Source organism: Spermophilus citellus, assembly GCF_964194105.1.
Source record: "Spermophilus citellus genome assembly, chromosome: 4".
Taxonomy (NCBI): domain Eukaryota; kingdom Metazoa; phylum Chordata; class Mammalia; order Rodentia; family Sciuridae; genus Spermophilus; species Spermophilus citellus.
This window is the reverse complement of record NC_138185.1, coordinates 137,265,618-137,286,633: the sequence shown is the minus strand read 5'-3', so window position 1 is coordinate 137,286,633 and position 21,016 is coordinate 137,265,618. Positions and strand designations below refer to the sequence as shown.

General features: G+C 39.8%; 1 protein-coding gene across 23 annotated transcripts in view; it reads left to right on the top strand.

Annotated features, from left to right (window-relative positions):
• Positions 1 to 21,016, top strand: part of MGA (MAX dimerization protein MGA) — a 130,074-nt gene that overhangs the window by 28,519 nt on the left and 80,539 nt on the right. For 3 of the 23 annotated variants that reach the window (XM_081291901.1, XM_081291896.1, XM_081291897.1), the window contains exons 1-2: positions 11,068 to 11,817; positions 17,491 to 18,597. In XM_081291901.1, coding sequence (XP_081148027.1) covers positions 17,558 to 18,597 — 1,040 coding nt within the window. In that variant the 5' untranslated portion in view covers positions 11,068 to 11,817; positions 17,491 to 17,557. Of the gene's footprint in view, positions 1 to 11,058; positions 11,818 to 12,047; positions 12,179 to 12,212; positions 12,593 to 17,490; positions 18,598 to 21,016 lie in introns of those variants that run through there. The other 20 variants (XM_081291892.1, XM_081291908.1, XM_081291893.1 and 17 more) reach the window with 14 other exon arrangements.

Genomic DNA, 21,016 nt, shown 5'->3' with positions numbered 1-21,016 from the left:
TTTTCACTTAAATGACTTTATTGCAGTGTTGGTTCTGTATATAATAACTTTTTTTTTTTTTGCCCTTTGGCTTCTGGTTGAATTCATTGAGGCACATTAACAAGTCTATAGGAAGAGCTAATTTTCAAAGCCAATCAGTGTTTGTTTAATAATAGCAATGGTGAGTGGTTCTTTAAAATTATTTTTTATGGCATTGAGGATTGAACTACAGGGCATTCTACCTCTTAGCAACAAATCCCCAGCATGTTTTTCATTTTATTTTTCAATTTTGAGAAAGGGTCTTGCCTCTACAATTACTGGGATCATAGACATGTGCTGCCATGCCTAGCTTGAGGATGGTTCTTCTCATTTAGAAAAGTTTCAGTTTACCCTGAGCTCAAAAAATTACAATAAAACTGTATATCTGTTGAGCGTGGTAACTGCATAGTAGTAGGATAAGTCAGTCAACTTTTGTTTTTGACAAAAATGAATGAAATCAACAATAGTTAAGTTCCTTGAGAGTGAAGTTAATTGACATTACTGGTTGAATAACACATGATTGATTCAGATATTTTCTGCAAAATGCCTTCTTTTTATTTTTTTGGCGGTGGTGTTGGGGATTAAACCCTGGTCATTGTGCATGCTAGGCAGGTGCTCTACCACTGAGCTACATCCCCAGCCCTTTGCAGAATACCTTCTGATGAATAATGCAGTGAATAATTATGCACCTCCTCTTACATTTATACTTTGTCAGTTCATCTAATTAAATCATTTCTTGTTTCACATATACTTTTACTACCACCAGTTTTAACACATCTTAGCAGATCTCACTTTGATTTTACTGAATTTGTATTTTCCTGACTGCTTCAGAAATATCTTTGCTTGTTGTTCTGTGTAGATTATTCATAGAGGTGAATTGTTTGATCACTGCAAGCTTGCATTAATTCTTCTAATAACAATAACTGGGAAATGTTGACTCATTAAGAGCCAAGGAAAACTACTTAAATTCATTTGCCTCGATGGTGCATGATTGTTTTATAACTGATAAATAAAATTGATTTCTTATTGATATAGTTTTTAAAAATATTTATTTTTTGTAGGTTGGGAATATGGCTCAAGCTGTAGCATGCTCGCCTGGCATGCGCGGGGCGCTGGGCTCTATCCTCAACACCACATTAAAATAAAGGTATTGTGTCCACCTAAAACTAAAACATAAATAATTTAAAAAAATATTTATTTTTTTGTAGTTGGACATAATACCTTTATTTTATTTATTTATTTCTATGTGGTGCTGAGGATCGAGCCCAGGGCCTCACACATGCTAGATGAGCACTCTACTGCTGAGCCACAACCTCAGCCCTCTTATTGATATTTTTAATGCCTTCAACTCTTTGAGTATTCTTGCAAAATGGCTAATAATCTTAAATAAGTTTGTTTATTATTTATTTTAGTACTCTGGATTGAACCACAGGCATTTTACCACTGAGCTACATCCCCAGTCCTTTTTATTATTTATTTTGAGACAGACAGGGTCTTGCTAAGTTGCTGAGTTTGGCCTCACATTTGGGACTGTCTTGTCCCTGCCTCCAGAGTCATTGGGATTGCAGGTGTGCACCACTGAGCCCAGCTGTGGTAGTGTTTTAATAAAAAGGTTTATTTATGGACACTTGACTTATATTAACTCTTACATCATGAAACATTCTTCTTTTGATTTTTTTCCCCAGTAACTTAAAAATGTAAAAACCAGCTGGGTGTGGCAGCACTTGCCTATAGTTCAAGCCTTGGAAGACTGAGGCAGGAAGATCCCTTGAGCCTAGGAGTTTAATGCCAGTCTAGGCAACATAGCAAGACTCCCTCTTCAAATGTAATAAAACAAAAAGTATGAAACATTTCTTAGCTCATGGGCTGTACAATAATAGGCTTAGGCCTGTGGACTATACTAAATTACTAACGCTTAACCCAAAAGAATAGTCTAGTGGGAGTAACATCATATCACACTTGATGTGAGGGAAATAATTTTGGATGACATTTGGATAACCCTTAACTTAGACCTGATATTTGTCAGGCTTGGCACTACCTTGGAAGAAGGGAAAAAGTAAAGGAAAACAGCTAGGGCATGGTGATGCCTGTCTATAATCCTACCTACTTGGGTGGCTAGAGGATTGTGAAGTTTGAGGCTTGGGCAGTGGTAGAGCTACCACATTGGGATTAAAAGCATACTATTCTGGGGCTGGAAGTGTGGCTCAGTGGAAGAGCGCTCGTCTAGCACCTGTGAGGTCCTGGGTTCGATCCTCCCATAAAAATAAAAAAAATAAAATATAGGTAGTGTGTCCATCTACAACTAAAAAATAAATATTAAAAAAAAAGCATACAATTCCTAGCTGGGCGTAGGGCACATGCCTGTAATTTCACCTGCTTGGGAGATTGAGGTGGGAAAATTGCAAGGGCCAGTCTGGGCAATTTAGGGAGACGCTGTATCAAAAAAAAATATAAAAAGGGCTGAGGGCATAGCTTAGTGGTAGACAGTTTAACCCCAATGTGTGGGGGGTGGGGGAACAAGCATACAATTCCTGATTTATAGTATAGTTTATAAGGGTGGCATGAGGGAAAGTGTTAAGAAATTAATAAATATTAGACCTGTGGTACCTTCTAGGAAGAATAGATAATGTTGTACTTTGAAAGCATACCATGGTCAGGAAGGTTAGGGATGTAGAATCCACAGGAAGATTTGGTGATTGACTAGTTGTTGGCAGGAGAGAAGGAACATTAAAGTGTCAAGAATCACCTGGGTTTCTGATGTGGGAAACTGTGTAGATAGGTGTAGAGAAAGCCTCACTGGTTTCTAGTTTTGTCATCTTCCATATATGGTACATAGTCAACAAATGCTTGACTCAAGAAATCATGCTCTGTTCTTTTATATCATGTGCTTTAGCACAGGCTATTTCTTATGATTAGTATGCCCTTCCTGCCCTTGTCTACTTTGTCAATTTATAGTCATTCTTTAACACTAAGCCTTAGTCGAAAACTCAGTGAGTTTCTCCTTCCACTATGTTTTTATAGTTTTTCTTTTAAAACATTTAACACTTAAACATTTAAAACATTTAACACTACACACTAGGGATCTAAATTAGTGAATTATATCATGAATTAGTGAATGTATATCATGGGCATTATGGACTTGTAGATTGGATGAATATTCTAAGTGTCTAGGCCCATATCATAGGGAAGTAAACTGTTATATCAATTACTTCCGTTTGAAATCAATATCTAACTTGTTAGGTTGATCTCTGCTTATATGTTTTGCTCTTGGGGCTGGGGTTGTAGCTCAGTGTTAGAGTACTTGCCTGGCATGTTTGAGGTACTGGGTTTGATCTTCAGTACTACATTTACTACTAAAAAAACGTTTAAAAATGTTTTACAGAAGCAGCCCTCTCTCCAATTTCTGAATATTTTATTATTGTTGTTTTGCTGCTTAATTCATAACCACAGTTCATAATTCACCCACCTCTTTCTCAATTTTATTTTTCCTTTAAGACCCTGCTACAAAGTCCTTTCTTCTTTGTAGCCTTTCTCTTTCTCATGGCTCTGTACATCTATAGTGTTCCCAAAAGGCCTTTTTCACACTGCTAATTACAGTTTTGTGATTGTTGTCCTGTCTTTTTGTCCAGAATTTAAGCCTTTTTTTAAAATTTTTTAGTTGTTGGATACAATACCTACCTACCTACCTTTCTTTCTTTCTTTCTTTCTTAAAAAAAGATTTATTCTTAAGTTTTAGGTGGACACAATATCTTTATTTATATTTATGTGGTGCTGAGGATCGAACTCAGTGCCTTGTGCATGCTAGGCGAGCACTCTACCACTGGGCCACAACCCTAGCCCTATTTTATTTATTTTTATGTGGTACTGAGGATTGAACCCAGTGCTTCACACATGCTAAAGGAGTGCTCTACCACTGAGCCACAACCCAGCTCAGAGGAATTTAAGCTTTTTGAGGGGACTTTTTATTTATTCGGTTTTCTGTGGTTTAGTTCCTAGCACATGTTTAGCAAATATTTGATTGTAGCTTTAATTTATCTTCTTATGCTAATAAGGATAGATAACCTGGAGAATAGTGGGCAGAATAAAAAATGTGGCCCTATATAATATCTACAATTTATAATTTGTATTCAGGTAACTTGCATTATGTACTGCATTGAGGTTAATTTTTGTATTCTCTGCTTTAATACAGCTTTTCCCTCTGTTTTAACAGTTATTCCCTGCCCTCCAGTGGTTAAATCACAGCTAACAATTGTAGAGCTAAAAGGTTATAAAAATCCTTAGCGTTTATTTTCTTAGACCTTTTGTGATACTGGGGACTGAACCCAGGGCTTCGTGCATGCTAGGCAAGTGCTCTACCACTGAGTTACATACATCTCCAACCTCCTTAGTATTTAAGGTAATACTTAAAATCTCATTTGGTTTACTTTTCAAACAAAACAAGTTTTTCTCTCTTTTTTTCCTTATGTCTAATATGTCTGAAGCCCAGTTTAAACTAAGTGTAGCTTGATCTAGTCTTCTTTTGTTAGCATTTATTCCAGTTTTTCTTATGTATGCAGTGATTGGGTATGTGCTTCACTCTGACGTTGGTTTCACTAGATTGTTTTCTAGCTTTACCCAAATTCCCAGAATTTTGCCCCAAGGTAAAGGTTATCATCTTATTTTCAGTGTGTCTTCTGCCCCTCAGTACTCAAAGTAGTTTGTTAATTTTGTAACTGTCCTGTGGTCTGGATTGGAGTGCCTTCTGTTGTTGATTCTCTTCTGTATTGAGAAGCTGACTCTTGATTTATTTCTTTCTCTCTTTCTCTCTCTCTCTCTCTCTCTCTCTCTTTCTTTCAATATTTTTTGTTGTAGATTGAGGTTAATCTGGGCAACTTGTACCTTCATTTATTTATTTTTCTGTGGTATTGAGGGTCAAACCTAGTGCCTCACACGTGCTAGGCAAGCACTCTACCACTGAACCATAACCCCAGCCCCTGACTTGATTTCTTGATGAGAAGTTGACTCTCGACTTCTTGGCAAGATATCCTACCCTAAGACTGTTGATATTTTTTCTTAGAAGACCAAATCTAGGGAGACTGTCATATGACTGATGAGTAATTTCTAAATACCTACCTGCAAAGAAGTTTTCAGTGGTATAGCAAAAAAAGGATGATGGCTGGTGCCTGTAATCCCAGTGACTCAGGAGGCTGAGGCAAGTTTGAGGCCAGTGTGGGCAACTTAGTGAGACCCTCAGCAACTTAGCAAGACCCTGTCTCAAAACAAAAAATAAAAAGAACTAGGGATGGGGCTCAGGATGTGGCTCAAGCGGTAGCGCGCTCGCCTGGCATGCGTGCGGCCCGGGTTCGATCCTCAGCACCACATACCAACAAAGATGTTGTGTCCGCCGAGAACTAAGAAAAAATAAATAAATGTTAAAATTCTCTCTCTCTCTGTCCCCCTCTCTCTTTAAAAAAAAAAAAAAAAAAAAAGAACTAGGGATGTAACTTAGTAATAAAGTGCCCCTGTGTTCAATCCCTAGTATCACCAAAAAAATAAAAATTGAGGGACTGGGGTTGTGACTCAGTGGTAGTGCACTTGCCAAGCATGTGTGTATGGGTCACTGGGTTCAGTCTTCAGCACCACATAGAAAATAAAGGTTTTAAAAAATAAATCTTTAAAAAAAAATAATGTGCAGGATGTGATGAATTTTTTGGTTCAGATTAAAAAAATGAAAAAATAAAGGTCTAAGCATATTGTTCAGTGGTAGAACACACCTGTGTTTAATTCCCAATACCACCACCACAAAAAAAGCACAATGTAGCTAATTTTTCATTGATATAAGTGTATAAAAGTCAGATATCAAAGATTATATATTGTGATATGTGTCCTCTCTAGTACTTGAACATGATACTGGGGATTTAACCCAGGGGTAATTTACCACTGAGCTACATCTCCAGCCTTTTTTATTTTCTATTTTTTAAAAAATATTTATTATTTTTTTAGTTTTTGGCGGACACAACATCTTTGTTTGTATGTGGTGCTGAGGATCGAACCTGGGCCGCACGCATGCTAGGCGAGCTCGATACCGCTTGAGCCACATCCCCAGCCCTTTATTTTCTATTTTGAGACAGGGTCTCACTAAGTTACTTAAATCCCAAGTTTCCAAGGCTAACCCTGAACTTGCAATCCTCCTGTCTCAGCATCCTGAGCTGCTGGGATTACAGGCATTCGCCACCTACCCAGCCAATATTTGATCTTAAAGTGTCCGGTTTTTAGTTTGGCATGGTGATACGTGCCTGTAATCCTAGTTGCTGTGGATGCTGAGGCCGGAGGAAAGCTGAGTCAGGAAGATGGCAAGTTCAAGGCCAGCCTGTGCAATTTATCAAGTGCAAGTTTCAAAATAAAAAAGGCCTGGGTGTGTAGCTCAGTGGTAGAGTGCCTCTGGGTTCAATCATTAATACTGGGGAAAAATATTTTTAGAAAGAAATCATGGTAATGGTGGTTGATATATTTGTAAGATAAAATTTTCTTCATCTTATGATGGTCCTTTAAATATTTTTTTGGGGGGGAAATTTTACTGTTCTGAGTGTCTAATAATCTAACACCTGTATTGACACCGTCGTCAATATCTGCAAGGCAGTGGTGTCCTTCATGTAAAATAAGTACCCCCCCCCCCCCCGCCTTTTTTTTTTGTGTGTGTGTGGTAATAGGGATTGAATTCAGAACCTTACACATGCTACCATGCTACCACTGAGGTAAATTCCTAGCCTTTTTTATTTTTAGACAGGGTCTCACCAAGTTGCCCAGGTTAACCTCAAACTTGTGATTTTTGTGCCTCAGACTCCTGAGTAAGCTGGGACTATAGGAGTGCACCACTGTACTTTACAAATGTGGCTTCTTTCATATGTATTCGCATTTGCAGACAATTTTCCAGTGATTTTTTTTTTTTTGGCCGTGTGTGTGTGTGTGTGTGTGTGTGTGTGTGTGTGTGTGTGTATGTGTGATAGGCTTCTTATTGATTTCTGCCCGAGTTCAGCCTTGCAGTTTATTTACTGTACCTCCATCCTCTTATCTTCCCAGTAGTTCTGGTTTCTGTTTTTAACACCTTTTGGTGTTTTAAATTTCTGTGCAGGCCTTGGTATAATTAGGTGAAGTTCTTTTGTTCTTCCTTTTTGCTTTCCTAGGTAAGCCATTTCTTCAGAAGGTTTAGTATTAGATTGAAAACTTGTTTACATTTTTAGACTTGCTGGTCTTTGTTTTATATTCCTCTTGAAGCATTTTCTGAACTTCATGTATTTTTAATGATTTTTGACATTTTTCCAGTCAATATTAGGATTGAGTGTGTGTTTGTTTTTGTGACACTGGAAATTGAACCCGGGAGTGTTCTGCTTCTGAGGTATATTACTCAGCCCTTTTTAAATTTTGAGACTGGTCTTGCTAAATTGCTGAGGGTCATACTAATTTGTCAAGACTGGTCTTGAACTTGTAATACTTGTGCTTCTTCTTCCTACATCATTGGGATTATAGGTGTGTACCACATGCCTGGCTCCTATTGATCTTAGTAAAACAAATTCACTGTTTATTTATTTATTTATTTATTTATTTTTAAAGAGAGAGAGAGAGAGAGAGAGAGAGAGAGAGAGAGAGAAGTTTCTTAATATTTATTTTTTAGTATTCGGCGGACATAACATCTTTGTTTGTATGTGGTGCTGAGGATCGAACCCGGGCCGCACGCATGCCAGGCGAGCGCGCTACCGCTTGAGCCACATCTCCAGCCCAAATTCACTGTCTTATCAAAGTGTCCTTTCATTTTTAAGATATTTACTGTTTTTTCCACTATTGATGAGCATATACAGATGTAAGACTCCATTACAACTTGTTGCTTCTGTTACCAGATGGTAAATTATAGATTCTAGCTCACACTAAGAATCTGTTGTTTTCTAGGTAATAGTCAAAAGGCAGTAGTCATTAAGTGATTAGACATTTTTACAGAAATCTCTCAAGTATCTGACCTGTCAATGGTATTCCCCTAAGAAGAAATAATTTGGGATAAGAATCACTGGGTAGTAGTTTTTTTTTTTTCTATTTATAGCTATACCCCTTTGGAAAATGTTAGCCAAAGCAGGGCTACTTATGGTATTTGCTTGTATAACTTGACCCCATTTTTCCAGACCCCATGTTATTGGACATTAAATCAAAATTTGACATTTGAACATGCCTGAAATACTGGATTTTTTTTTTTTATTCAGCAAGTATGTGTCTGCTCTGTTTCAGGCATTGTGCTAAAGTATTGGACTAGGTGGAGCTAACAGTCTAGTGGGGAAGACATATGCGTAGCTTTATTTATTTTTGGTACTGGGGATTGAGCCCCAGGGCCCTTTAATTTTTTTTTTTTTTTTTGGTACCAGGGATTGAACTCAGGGGCACTAGTCCACTGAGCCTAATCCCCAGCCCTGTTTTGTATTTTATTAGAGACAGGGTCTCACTGAGTAGCTTAGCACCTTGCCATTGCTGATGGCTGGCTTTGAACTGGTGATCCTCCTGCCTCAGCCTTCCGAGCTGCTGGGATTTACAGGTGTGCACCATTGCTCCTGGCTGCCCTTTTTATTTTATGAGGCAGGAAAAAAAAGCAAGATTTTTATGTTGGGCTGAACCAACAGGGTGAGCTGTAACTGTAATGAGAGAATTTCAATAGCAAGTTGAAACAGCATCAACTTTGTAGCCAGGTTGGCATTTTAAAATCTTGGGTTATATATAAGGATTCCTTTTAAAGGAAGAAAGTTGTTTTATATCTGAACAATATAACCAAGAACTTAGTTTGAGAAACACTGCATTAAAAGTAGAATGTAACCACTAAAGCTGTTACTTGAAAAAGTGAACAAAATTTATTTTATTTTATTTTTTTTTAAAGGCATTTCTTTTTTTTTTTTTAATATTTTTTTATTTTTTAGTTCTCGGTGGACACAACATCTTTGTTGGTATGTGGTGCTGAGGATCGAACCCGGGCCGCACGCATGCCAGGCGAGCGCGCTACCGCTTGAGCCACATCCCCAGCCCAATGAACAAAATTTAAAAAGAAAAACAGAAAAAAAAAAAGTGGTTACTTGATAACAGCATGATTGTAAATTGAAACTGGATCACTGAATTGAAACTGCAAGGATGGCAGTATTATTTTTAGATTATCATATAAAAACATTTACAAGTTCTCAGCAGTCCTTTTTTTTTTTTTCCTCTTCTCTGTACTGGAGGTGGAACCCAGTGGTACTCTACCTTTGAGCTACATCTTAGTCCTTTTTATTTTTGAGACAGAGTCTTCCTAAGTTGCTCAGGTTGTTCTTGAACTTGGGATCCTCCTTGCCTCAGTTTGCCAAGTAGCTGGAATTACAGGATGGACCACAACACCTAGCTTTAGCGTTTTTTTTATAATAAATCTCCTGACCATTATAGGTTAGATCCACTCCATTTTGAAAAACTATTATGAGGTGGGCTAGGGATGTGGCTCTCGGGTGGAAGCCCTGGGTTCTATCCCCAGTAGGAGTGTGGGAGGAAGGGAGGGAAGCAAGCAGGCATGTGGTCACTCATGCCTGTAATCTCATCTGCTCTGGAAGCTGAGGCAGGAGGATCACAAGTTCTCAGGCCTGTCTAGGGGCAACTCTTAGAAGGGGCTGGGGATATAGCTCAGTTGTAGAGTACATGCCTAGCATGCAACAGGCCTGGGTTAAATCCCTTATTGCCAAAAACAAAACAAACATGTTAACATGGGTAGCTTACCTCTCACTTTTTTTTTTTTTTTTTGGTAGGGGGTGGAACTTGGGGTTTTATCACTGAGCTACATCTCTAGTCCTCCCCCCACCCCCACCCTTTATTTTGAGACAGAATCTCACTAGTTGCTGAGGATCTCGCTGAGATGCTGAGGCTTGCCTCTACCTTGTGATCTTCCTGCCTCAGCCTCATAATAGCTGGCATACAGTCATGTACCACAGCATCCCAACTTTACCACTTACACTTTTAATGCAGTGTTTCTTAAAGGAGATATAGTGCTGAATCTTGAACGCTGTTTTCTTAAATGTCTGGTGTTTTGTAATGTTTGCCTGGAATAGGGAAAGAGTACCCCCCAAAAAAAAATTCAACTCCCCTTCTTCCATCTAATTTGTCCTCACAGATTTTTCCCAATTAGAGATGTCATTTTGGGATGCATGGCTGTTAATCAGTCATTCATACCTTAAGAACAAATGTATGAATGCTACATCAACATAAATTTTGTTTCATAAAATGAAAATTTTGTATGAAAAAACTGTAGACCCATGAGAAGGCATTCTTGGATGAGGTGGGAGATTCTGATAAGGTAGTTGTAGGAAAGAGGTTCTTGGAGTCAGGGAAGAGGAGGATGGCTTTGAAGTGTTGCTTTTCAATTTTGCCTAGGGTCTTGAATGCTTTTGCTGCTAGTGCCTCTATCAGGGGTTTTAGAACAATTCCCGAAGTCTGAATTTTAGTTCTGTAGTCTGGACTATTCCAGCACAATTACTGTACATGATCTCCTCAGGAAGTGCAGAATGAAGAGAAAGGTGGTCCTTCCCTTAGGAAAGTAGGTCAGATCAGTCCAGTTGGCTCAGTGTCCTCCTCTTGACTCTTGCCTTTCAGTCTCTTCATAGTCCTTCATAGCGTTTTGTATTGTCATAAAGCACATGTGGGTTCGCAGTATTTACTAATTCTTCTGAGAGTGAAAGCAGTTTTTAGGACATTGACCATGATTTTTGTATGCCCTGGCCACACCCACCCCCTTTTTTCTGTCATTTTAAACGCTTCCCTTTTACAGGCATGTTAGTAGTACAGAAGATAAAAATGGTAGGTAATGGATAGAGGAGAAAGAAATCTAGTTTTTGATATTTAATTAGGAGAAATACAGACCATTAACTTCAGCCTGACGCATAATATTTTCTTTGCACCCCATAGCATAAATGCCTTGAAGAAACAAAAACTGGATACACAGGATATAGGCACTAAAACCCAGATAATACTTTTGCACGAATTTCTCGCTTCCTTGTATTACTGCTTTATCACATCTTTTCTCTTTATATCAGACAGTTTAGTGGTAACTCCTCTTCCTTTCCAACTCCTGAGTTAGGCTTTGAGTCTTCTCCCTATTTTCCTAGTGTTCTTAGGTTGTGGATTTTGCAGACTCAACCACCCTTCTCTCAAGGTCTGTCCTTCAAGGTTTCCCCGAAGCTGTGGCGCTTTTCAAGCCCCCAGCACTTTGGAGAGGAAGTCCTTGGATTCTTGTGATGGGCCTGTGAAGCCAGGGGGTCTGTGGAGCCCCGTGTGGGTGTGGCTGGGCGAGGCAGGGGCGGGGCCTGCAGGGAGCCGGAGGGAAAGGGTGGAAGGCACAGCTTAGAAAGGCCTGGCGGGCAGAGGTTTCAGAGTTTTCACGAAGGCTTCGAGTACGAAGCTGGGGATTTGATGCCTCCCTCCCTGCCTTGCCTTTCTCGATTCTAGAAGCTTCAGTTGGCTTTTCTGGGTTGCTGGTACGAGGAAAGGCAGCGGCTTCGGCTCCGGGGGCGGGTCCCAAGGGTCTCGTCGCTGCTCCGGGGCCGTTTGGCCTTCTGGCGTTGGGGGAGGGGCATGGGAGTTGCTGCTCGCGCCTCTCTCTGCGCCTGCGCGGCGGGCTCTGCGCGGGTAGGAGCGCGTGCGCGGTGACGTGGACGTCCGGTGCGCGCGCAGGCTCTTCAGCTGGAGCGGACACACGGTGTGCGAACCGAAGAGAATAACCCGCCCCTAGCGGGATATGAAGGACTCCGGGTGAAGCCGGCCACGCCCCGCACGGTAACTGTCGGGCGTGGGTGGAGGGCGTCGCTTTAGTGTTGGCCGGATTGGAGTTTTTTCGAGAGTTTGAAGCTCTTGTGTGTTTGAACGGCTTGAGCAGCATTTTACTGAGAGATCTTCGCACGCCCCGGCCAGGCCAGGCCTTGCGCGGGGCCGTCCTTGGCGCGCGCCTATGGTCCCTTAAGCGAGGCTGCGCATGTCACCTCGCCCTCGTCCCCAGCCTCACTTCCGCGTCGCGCTTCTTACTAACTGGGAACATCGACGCCAAAGAAGCGGCCACGAGGCGGGCGGGGTGAGAAGCGTCCGTGGCGCGGCCCTGCCCTCGCGAGTGTGGGGCGCAGCACCGCATGGTGTGATCCGCGTGAGCATTTCCAGTCCGGCACTGGGCTCTAGGTCGCCTGGTGCACTTTGCATTTTAGAGCTCAGTTCGCCGGGTTCCAAATCTCCGGAAACAGTGCCGACGTCGCTTTTTCTAAGGAGCTGGGTGCAGCGTTTGACACCTGTACAGACATCTTTTTTAGTTCGTAATTCCTGGTTGTATTGAGGCAAGACTGCGAGGTTAATAAGGGAGGCGAGGAAGAGTTGTATAGCAGTGGGAACTTTGTAAACAAAGGACCTGTGATTCTTACGTGCAAAAATGAGGGCGGGGAAAACAGGTGGAAGAGCAGGTGTTATTTTCTTTTTCCCTTTATGGAATAGCCTTCGACTAGTTTTCCGTTTGTGGGGCTTTTCGTTTCTGTTAAATTGTGAAGTAGGTTTCTGCCCTCAGTGAAAGGTGAGTCTGGTGTGTTAATAAGCTCTGATCACCAGTAACTGGAGTTGAGGAATCTGTGTGAGAAGACTTAAAGAGAAGTTAGGGATTATTTTAGTGTAACTGGGATGATAGAGAAGTTGTAGTGTCTGCTGCGAATAATTTTGTCTTGCCTCTCAATCTTTGGGAATGCCTCCTTCCTCTGCTAAGGTTGGAAGCTGGGAGCGGTGAAGGATGCCTGAAAGGAGGGGTTACTGATGGCCGAACAGCGGGAGAAACCAAAGTACTGTACTTCGGAGGGAAAACCACTCTCCCAAGCTCGCGTCGCCCGAGCAGACACGTGGATCTTGAGAAGTCTCTAGCCCACCCGAGAGCTGTCCGTGCGTGCTGCAGAGCTCGCCAGGCTTATGTAGCGGAGTCTCTTGTAAACTCTGCCTGCGCTGCTTGCTCCTTTTTGTGCACGACGCTGCTGCTGGGTTTCAGCAAAGGTGCCTGGGGGCGGCGTGACGGCTGCTGGGAACCGGGCTGGCTGGGTGGTTGGTTACGTAGTCTCCACGGTAACAGAATGTGGCTGGGTCCCGCGGTGCGATCACTGGGTTCTGGCCAGCAGCACGTGATCTGTCCTGACTCCTCGTCCCCGGAAGAGCTTTTCTTGCGGCAATTTTTCACGTGGTTCTTGACTAGCTGGCCTCTGCAGTTGAAAAGCTGCGGTTGGGGGCCCTTGATAGTCGACGGTGTCTGTTCCTGGCCCTTTCATTTCCAAGGGTATTGGATCGTTCTAGCGTTTATTTCAGCCTTAGGATTATGTTTACAACTGTTGTGTGGGTACAGTAGTAGATTGGGTCCATTAACAAAAACAAGCTAAAGACCTGGGGAAGCGTAATGCCCTGGGTATTTTGACATACTTTCGCCAAATTTGACTACTGTCCATTTCTTCCATCAAAGTGTTTTTCAGATTCTAGTTAGCAACTGTCAGGAGACCTGAGCCTTGCTACTGCGAATTGAAGTTTGGGCTTCATTGCTAGAAATAGAAAATGCCTCTGAAGTCAACAATAATAGGGGAAGATAAGCGGATAGGACTACTTTGGGCCAGTACATACCTTTGCCCAGAAACCTGAAGGTGTTTCAGATAATTTTGAAATTTACCCTGTAAGGTTGGAACAGTAAAATACTAGGCCATTGTCTGGTTCAAAGTGAGTGTTAATTTGAAAGTGCTATTTATTTAATAAAATTAATGAGGGTTAAGAACAACGAAGAAAGTAGTTGGCTATTACTGTTTTTGCTGTTGTTTACTGTTATATTTTGTGATCATATTCACACATTTCTTTTGAACTGAAAATTTTGGGGCCCAACTATATAAGGCAAAATACTGAAATTCAAATGAATTAATTTTGTTAAAATTTTTGAGTTTTTTTTTTTTTTAAAGAGAGTGAGAGAGGGGAGAGAGGAGAGAGAGAGAGAGAGAGAGAGAATTTTTAATATTTATTTTTTAGTTCTCGGCGGACACAACATCTTTGTTGGTATGTGGTGCTGAGGATCCAACCCGGGCCGCACGCATGCCAGGCGAGCGCGCTACCGCTTGAGCCACATCCCCAGCCCCCAAATTTTTGAGTTTTAAAAACATGATTTAAATTATTTCCTTATAGTGCTTACTCTACAGTACAGCATTTATCTTGTGAAGGTTGTGGTTCTGTTTAGCAATTCAGGAAACTTTGAGAATGATTTGAATATATTTGTGTTTTAAAAGTAGTAGTATTAGCTGGGTGGTCTGTAATCCCAGTAGCTAGGGAGGCTGAGACAAGGATTGTGAGTTCAAAGCCAGCCATCAGCAATGGCGAGGTGCTAAGCAACTCGGTGAGACCCTGACTCCAAATAAAATACAGAATAGGGCTGGGGATGGGGCTCAGTGGCTGAGTGCCCCTGAGTACACTCCCTGATATCAAGAGAAAAAAAAAAAAGTATTGATTTAGATGGATAAGCCCCCCTCCCCCCCCAACTAGGTGCTATGTTACTGAGCTACATCCCCAGTTGTGATGTGGAATTTTTGTGTATTTAAAAAAAATTCGGCACATGGAAAAAAAAATTTGTGTGTGTGCTATTGGGAATTGAACCCAGGAGAGTTCTACCACTAAGCTACCTATCCCCCCCCCCCAAAAAAAAAAAGCCTTTAAAAAAAAAAACCCCAGGGGCTGGGGAAGTGGCTCAAGCGGTAGCTCGCTCGCCTGGCATGCGTTCGGCCCGGGTTGGATCCTCAGCACCACATACCAACAAAGATGTTGTGTCTGCCGAGAACTAAAAAATAAATATTAAAAATTCTCTCTCTCTCCTCTCTCACTAAAAAAAAAAAAAAAAAAAAAAATTCTCTCTCTCTCTCTCCTCTCTCAAAAAAAAACCCCCCAAAACCCCGGGCCTCATTAAGTTGCTCAGGCTGGCCTGGTATTTGCCATCCTCTTCCCTCAATTTCCCAGGTAGTTGAGATACAGGAGTAAACTCGGATTACAGGAATCTGCCACCATGGTGCTCAGTTTGTAAATCATTGAAGTAGCATATTTTGTGGGTTGTATGAGGGTCATTAGTAGTTAATGATTTCTCAGAGGTCACTGGTGAAAAGACATTTAGAGTAGGGACTCTGAATTATAACAATTTATGAAACTTGCCACATTACTTTAAAACAATTATGCTTTGAAAGATTGCGTGCATGTATTCTGATGTGGCTTTTCAGGACATTAGAATATTTTTCATTTCACAACTAAATTTACCTTCTTGGCCCCTCTCCCACTTCAAGTATGGGGTATTGAACCTAGAAGTGCTCTACCACTGAGCTACTTTCCCAGCTCTTTTTATTTTTTAGTTTTGAGACAGTTTTGCTAAATTGCCCAGGCTGGCCTCAAACTCTCTATCCTCCTGTCCTCAGCTTTCTGAGTAGCTGGGATTACAGGAGAATGCTACCACAATCCAATCTTCTTTATTTTGCTGTTTATAGTGGTTATATCTAGATAAATGCTTGATGTTGAAAAGTTGCACTGAAGTTTTCTTTTCCTTTTTTTTTTTTTTTTGTATTGGGGATCTTGGACCTCATGCATTATAGGCAAGTGCTTTACTGAACTGAAGAATATTTTGAACATAAAGGGATGTATATATACCAAATCTGGTCTTTATTAAAGGTTTTAGAGAGTTAAATACAGTAGTTTTAGAATCTTGCTGTAAAGAGATTTCTCCCTGAGTAGCCCAGCACTTCCAAAATGCTTTGATTTTTTTTGCAATAGTGTTTTCTTTATGTGTTTGAAACAACTCAATACCCTGAATTCGATTACCCTTTGGTTAAAAAAGTCCAGTGCAGTAGCCCCAAATATAGGCACATGCCCATGGTGAATGAAATATGTGCTAAATTGATGTGGAATAAGAATTCAATTCCATGTTTTTAAATAGAGCCATTGTAGCTTAAAGTAGAGAGAGGTTTTGGTCCTAAATCGGGTCTTTGATTTTTTGCATTATACTGGGAATTGAACCCATGGCTTCCTGCATTTTAGGAAAATGCTCTACCACTGAACTATATCCCTAGCCCCTGATTTTATGCATTTTGAGTAACTGAGGTATAACTTGATTGATTTAGCTTTTTTATTTTAAGACCTTATACAAATTGCGGGTCTGAAAGTTCTAACTCCTTCTGTCTCCCTGGCATATTTTTACCTTTTTAAAAATTATTATTTTTTAATTTGCTGCCTATGTACCAAGTTAGAGTAGAGCAGTCTGACTTTTTGCCCTTAATTTTGTTGTTGTTGAGGCAACAGGAAAAACTAGATACATGTATTATATAGTATAAAATTTATTTCAAGTACAGTGTGTAATTTTCTGTCATTTGGCTCTTTGACATTTTGTAGATTAATGTTTAATAGATAGTGATTTTAAAGTGTTGCTTAAAACATCTCTGTCCTGGCTTTACCTATAATGATCTAAAAACAAAGATTTAATATTATAGAAGATAATGTTTAAGAAATTCTAAATCTGTTCATCTATTTTATAGGTTTGGAATAACTAAAAAATTGATCTTTGCCTTCTTAGTCATATTTAAATGCACTTAAGAATGTTTTCCATATTTCTGACAAAATAGTACTTTGTAACAAAACCTTGTGCTTTATGGATAAATAAATACAAGGTTAGAAGTTTGCATTGTGTGAATTATACACCATTGTAAGAGTGTATAATTGAAACATTACATGCTCATTTACTCTGTGTAACTTTTGGTGAGTTTTCTTAGATTTATTATTTTACAAGGTCATCTTATTTGTGACTTCCACAATTGTTTAACTTTGTTTTGCTGACCTCTGATAGGTATTGCCTTAGCATATTAATTTTAGGAAACCTGTCAAGTTCATAGGTAAAAACCTGTGGTGTCTTTTTTTTTTTTTTTTTGGTTACTGGAGATTAAACCTAGGGATGCTTAACCATTGAGCTACGTCCCCAGCCCTTTTTATTTTTATTTTGAGACAGAGTCTTATCAAGTTGTTTAGGGCCTTGCTAATTTGTGGAGGTTGGCTTTGAACTTGTGATCCTCCTGCCTCAGCCCCTGAAGTTGCTGGAATTAACAGATGTGTGCCATCATTCCCGGCTCTGATGTCTTGTATATATCATTTATCAAAAATATGTATATTTAGGATAAAGTTATGGTAGAATTTTTATAGGGCTGGAATATTGTTAATTTTACTAGATTGAAGTGAACTAAAAAATGATTAGATATTCTGGAATGAATATCCTTATAGTGATGACAAGAAGGGTATAAACAGTGTCTTAGAGGAATTTAGGAATATTAAGCAGTGTCTTAGAGGAATTTAGGAATATTTTGGGGATGACATAATCATTGTATTCATACAATAAATATTAACTTAATTAAAGGTTTGTTTGGTTTTTTTGCTTGTTTTTAGGATGGAAAGGCCATTGTGATTGTGTGATAACTACAGTTATCATACTACTGAGTTTCCCACTGGAATCATGGAGGAGAAACAGCAGATTATATTGGCTAATCAAGATGGTGGGACAGTGGCAGGAACAGCACCTACCTTCTTTGTCATCCTAAAACAGCCAGGAAATGGCAAAACTGACCAAGGAATCTTGGTTACTAATCGAGATGCCTGTGCTTTGGCTAGTAAGGTGTCATCACCAGGAAAATCTAAAGGGAAGATTTGCCTTCCAGCTGATTGTACTGTGGGAAGAATCACTGTCACACTCGATAACAATAGTATGTGGAATGAGTTCCATAATCGAAGCACAGAGATGATTCTGACCAAGCAGGGAAGACGCATGTTTCCTTATTGTCGATATTGGATAACAGGTTTAGATTCAAATTTAAAGTATATTCTTGTCATGGATATATCTCCTGTGGATAACCATCGTTACAAGTGGAATGGCCGTTGGTGGGAACCCAGTGGGAAGGCTGAGCCACACATTTTGGGGAGGGTTTTTATTCATCCAGAATCTCCTTCTACAGGTCATTATTGGATGCATCAACCAGTTTCTTTCTATAAACTCAAACTCACCAACAATACACTGGATCAAGAAGGACATATTATCTTACACTCTATGCATCGCTACCTGCCAAGACTTCATTTGGTACCCGCAGAAAAGGCTACAGAAGTGATACAATTAAATGGTCCTGGTGTCCACACTTTTACCTTCCCCCAGACTGAATTCTTTGCAGTAACAGCTTATCAGAACATTCAGATTACTCAATTGAAAATAGATTACAATCCATTTGCGAAAGGCTTTCGGGATGATGGTCTGAATAGTAAGCCCCAGAGAGATGGAAAACAAAAGAACAACTCTGACCAAGAAGGGAATAGTGTTCCCAGTTCTCCTGGTCATCGGGTTCGTCTCACAGAAGGTGAGGGGTCAGAGATACAGCCAGTTGATTTTGATCCATCAATAAAGTGTGTGGAGAAGCCGCCCCTTAATATAAAACAAGACTTTTTTGGTTTCATGGAAACTGATTCAGCACTTGAAGTTCCTCAATTGAAGCAAGAGATTTCTGAAAGGTAGGTAATAGGTTTTTAAAAATTTATTATTATTTTTTTTTAATTTTTAGAAATAAAAAGGTTGGTTGAGAAGGCCAGATTTTTGATTTGACACATTGATTTTGTAGAATACTTTAAACATTGATAAATGTGAGTCATTGTAAGACTACAATTGTTTTACATTCTGTAATACGATTGTTCATTTTTCTCAGTTGGATTCAAGATCTAGAATTGAAGGCAAATTGGATAATTTATTGGAGTAGAGTTTTTTTGTTTATATTTAGAATGTTCTCTTATTAACATATATAGACAACTAATAATAATTGAAGAAAAAAGACCAGGTCATAATTGAAAGGAAATTTATCCAAATGAGGCATAAAATGTGTTCAGAGTAAACTTGTTTATATCTATTGTTTATGATTTGCTGCCCTATGGATTTCCTAATCTATAAATTTCCCAGTTGAAAAACCAAGCTAAAGATTATTATATATTAAGGTAGCATGATGTACCGTTTCTTTTTAAAAATTTTTATGCTGTGTAACTGTGAACCTCGTACTCTTTGATCAATACCTCTCACCCCTGGTAACCATTCTTTGATGGCTACTTTGCAGTGTTTGTCTCTCTGCATCTTTCTTATTTCACTTACAGTGTCTTATAAGCTCATCTATGTTGTCATAACTGATAGGATTTCCTTTTTTTTTTTTAATAAAGCTCAGTAATATCCCATTGTAAACATGCAATCTGGGCACTGTAGCATATAGCAACTTGGAGGCTGAGTCAGGAGGATGGGAAGTTTGAGGCCAACCTGGGTAGTTACTGAGACCCTGTCTCAAAAAAGAAAGGGCTGATGGTAGAGCTCAATGGTAGAGAACATGCCTACCATGTGTGAGACTCTGGGTTTGATCCTCTGGCACCTCAAAAAAAAAAAAAAAATACCCTTGGGATATAGCTTAGTGGTAGGGTGCCCCTTGGGTTTGATCACCAGTATGGAGGGACAGAAAGTATATCTGTATGGTCTGTATGTGTTTGTATTTCTGGTTTAGAGTTTTCTGGTTTTTGCATACTTATACAGACTTAACTGTGAGCATCCTGAATCTGAAAAGCTTCAATGTCTGAAATACTTTGAAAGCCAGAACTTTGAGGGTCTGTTAATGCTCAAAAGTTTTGGATTTCAGATTTTGGAGTTTTGGATTAGGGATGCTCAAGCTGTATCACTTGTTCTTTATTCTTTCATCTTTCATCATACACTTCAATTGTTTCCCTATCTTGACTGCTTTGCTATTGTGAAAAACAATGATGTTTCTTGATATTTGTAATTTTTTTTTTTTTTTTTTTTTGAAGATTGAACCCATGGTCTCACACATGCTCATTTACCACTGAGTTACATCTTCAGCCCTTTAAAAGATAGGTTTTTGCTAAATTCCCTGGCTGGGTTTGAACTTGTGATCCCACTGCTTCCACCTTCTGACTAGCTGGAATTACAGATACAAGCTATCTTTTGAGTATTAGAATCCAAATTCAGCAGAAGTAAATCTGAGCCCACTTCTTTCCTTTGCCTTCCCTTTCTTACTTATTTGTATCCTATTAATAGCTACTGTTCTTTATTGTAGAATTCCCAGGCGCATGAGATACTCTATCCTTATCTGTAGGCAGGTTGGTTTTTTGCTTTTTCAACATACACTTTCCACCATGTTTTTCTTTGTAGTTAGAATTAGCAGATACCAGCTTTAATACTTGATTCTCCACTCAGTTTAATTATCTTGATTATCCAGAGCAATTTAAACAATTGATCATCAATTATAGTAATGATGTTGTTGATGATGTTTTTTTTAGTTGCATATGGACTCAGTGCCTTTATTTGTTTTTATGTGGTGCTAGGATCGAACCCAGTGCCTCACGCTTGCGAGGTGAGTGCTCTACTACTGAGCTACAACTCCACCTATTATTATTTTTATTTTTTGGTGGTGCTGGAGTTTTCCTCATGCTAGGCAACTACTGTACTACATCTCTGACTCACAGTTAAAATATTTTTACCCTCATTATCCAAAAGTTTAATATGCTCTTGGATGGTGGAAAATTAATCATTAAAATTCCTTTGGGGCCCTGATGTGGTGGCACATACCTGTAATCCCAGCAGCTCAAGAGGCAGGAGTTCAAAGTCATCAGCAGCAGCTTAGCGAGTCCGAATGCAATTTAGCGAGAACCTGTTTCTTTTTTTTTTTTTTTTAAAAGAGAGAGGGGGGGGGGGACAGAGAGAGAGAGAATTTCAATATTTATTTATTTTTTCTTAGTTCTTGGCGGACACAACATCTTCGTTTTTTTTTTTGTATGTGGTGCTGAGGATCGAACCCGGGCCGCACGCACGCTAGGCGAGCGCGCTACCACTTGAGCTACATCCCCAGCCCGCGAGAACCTGTTTCAAAATGAAATACAAAAAAGG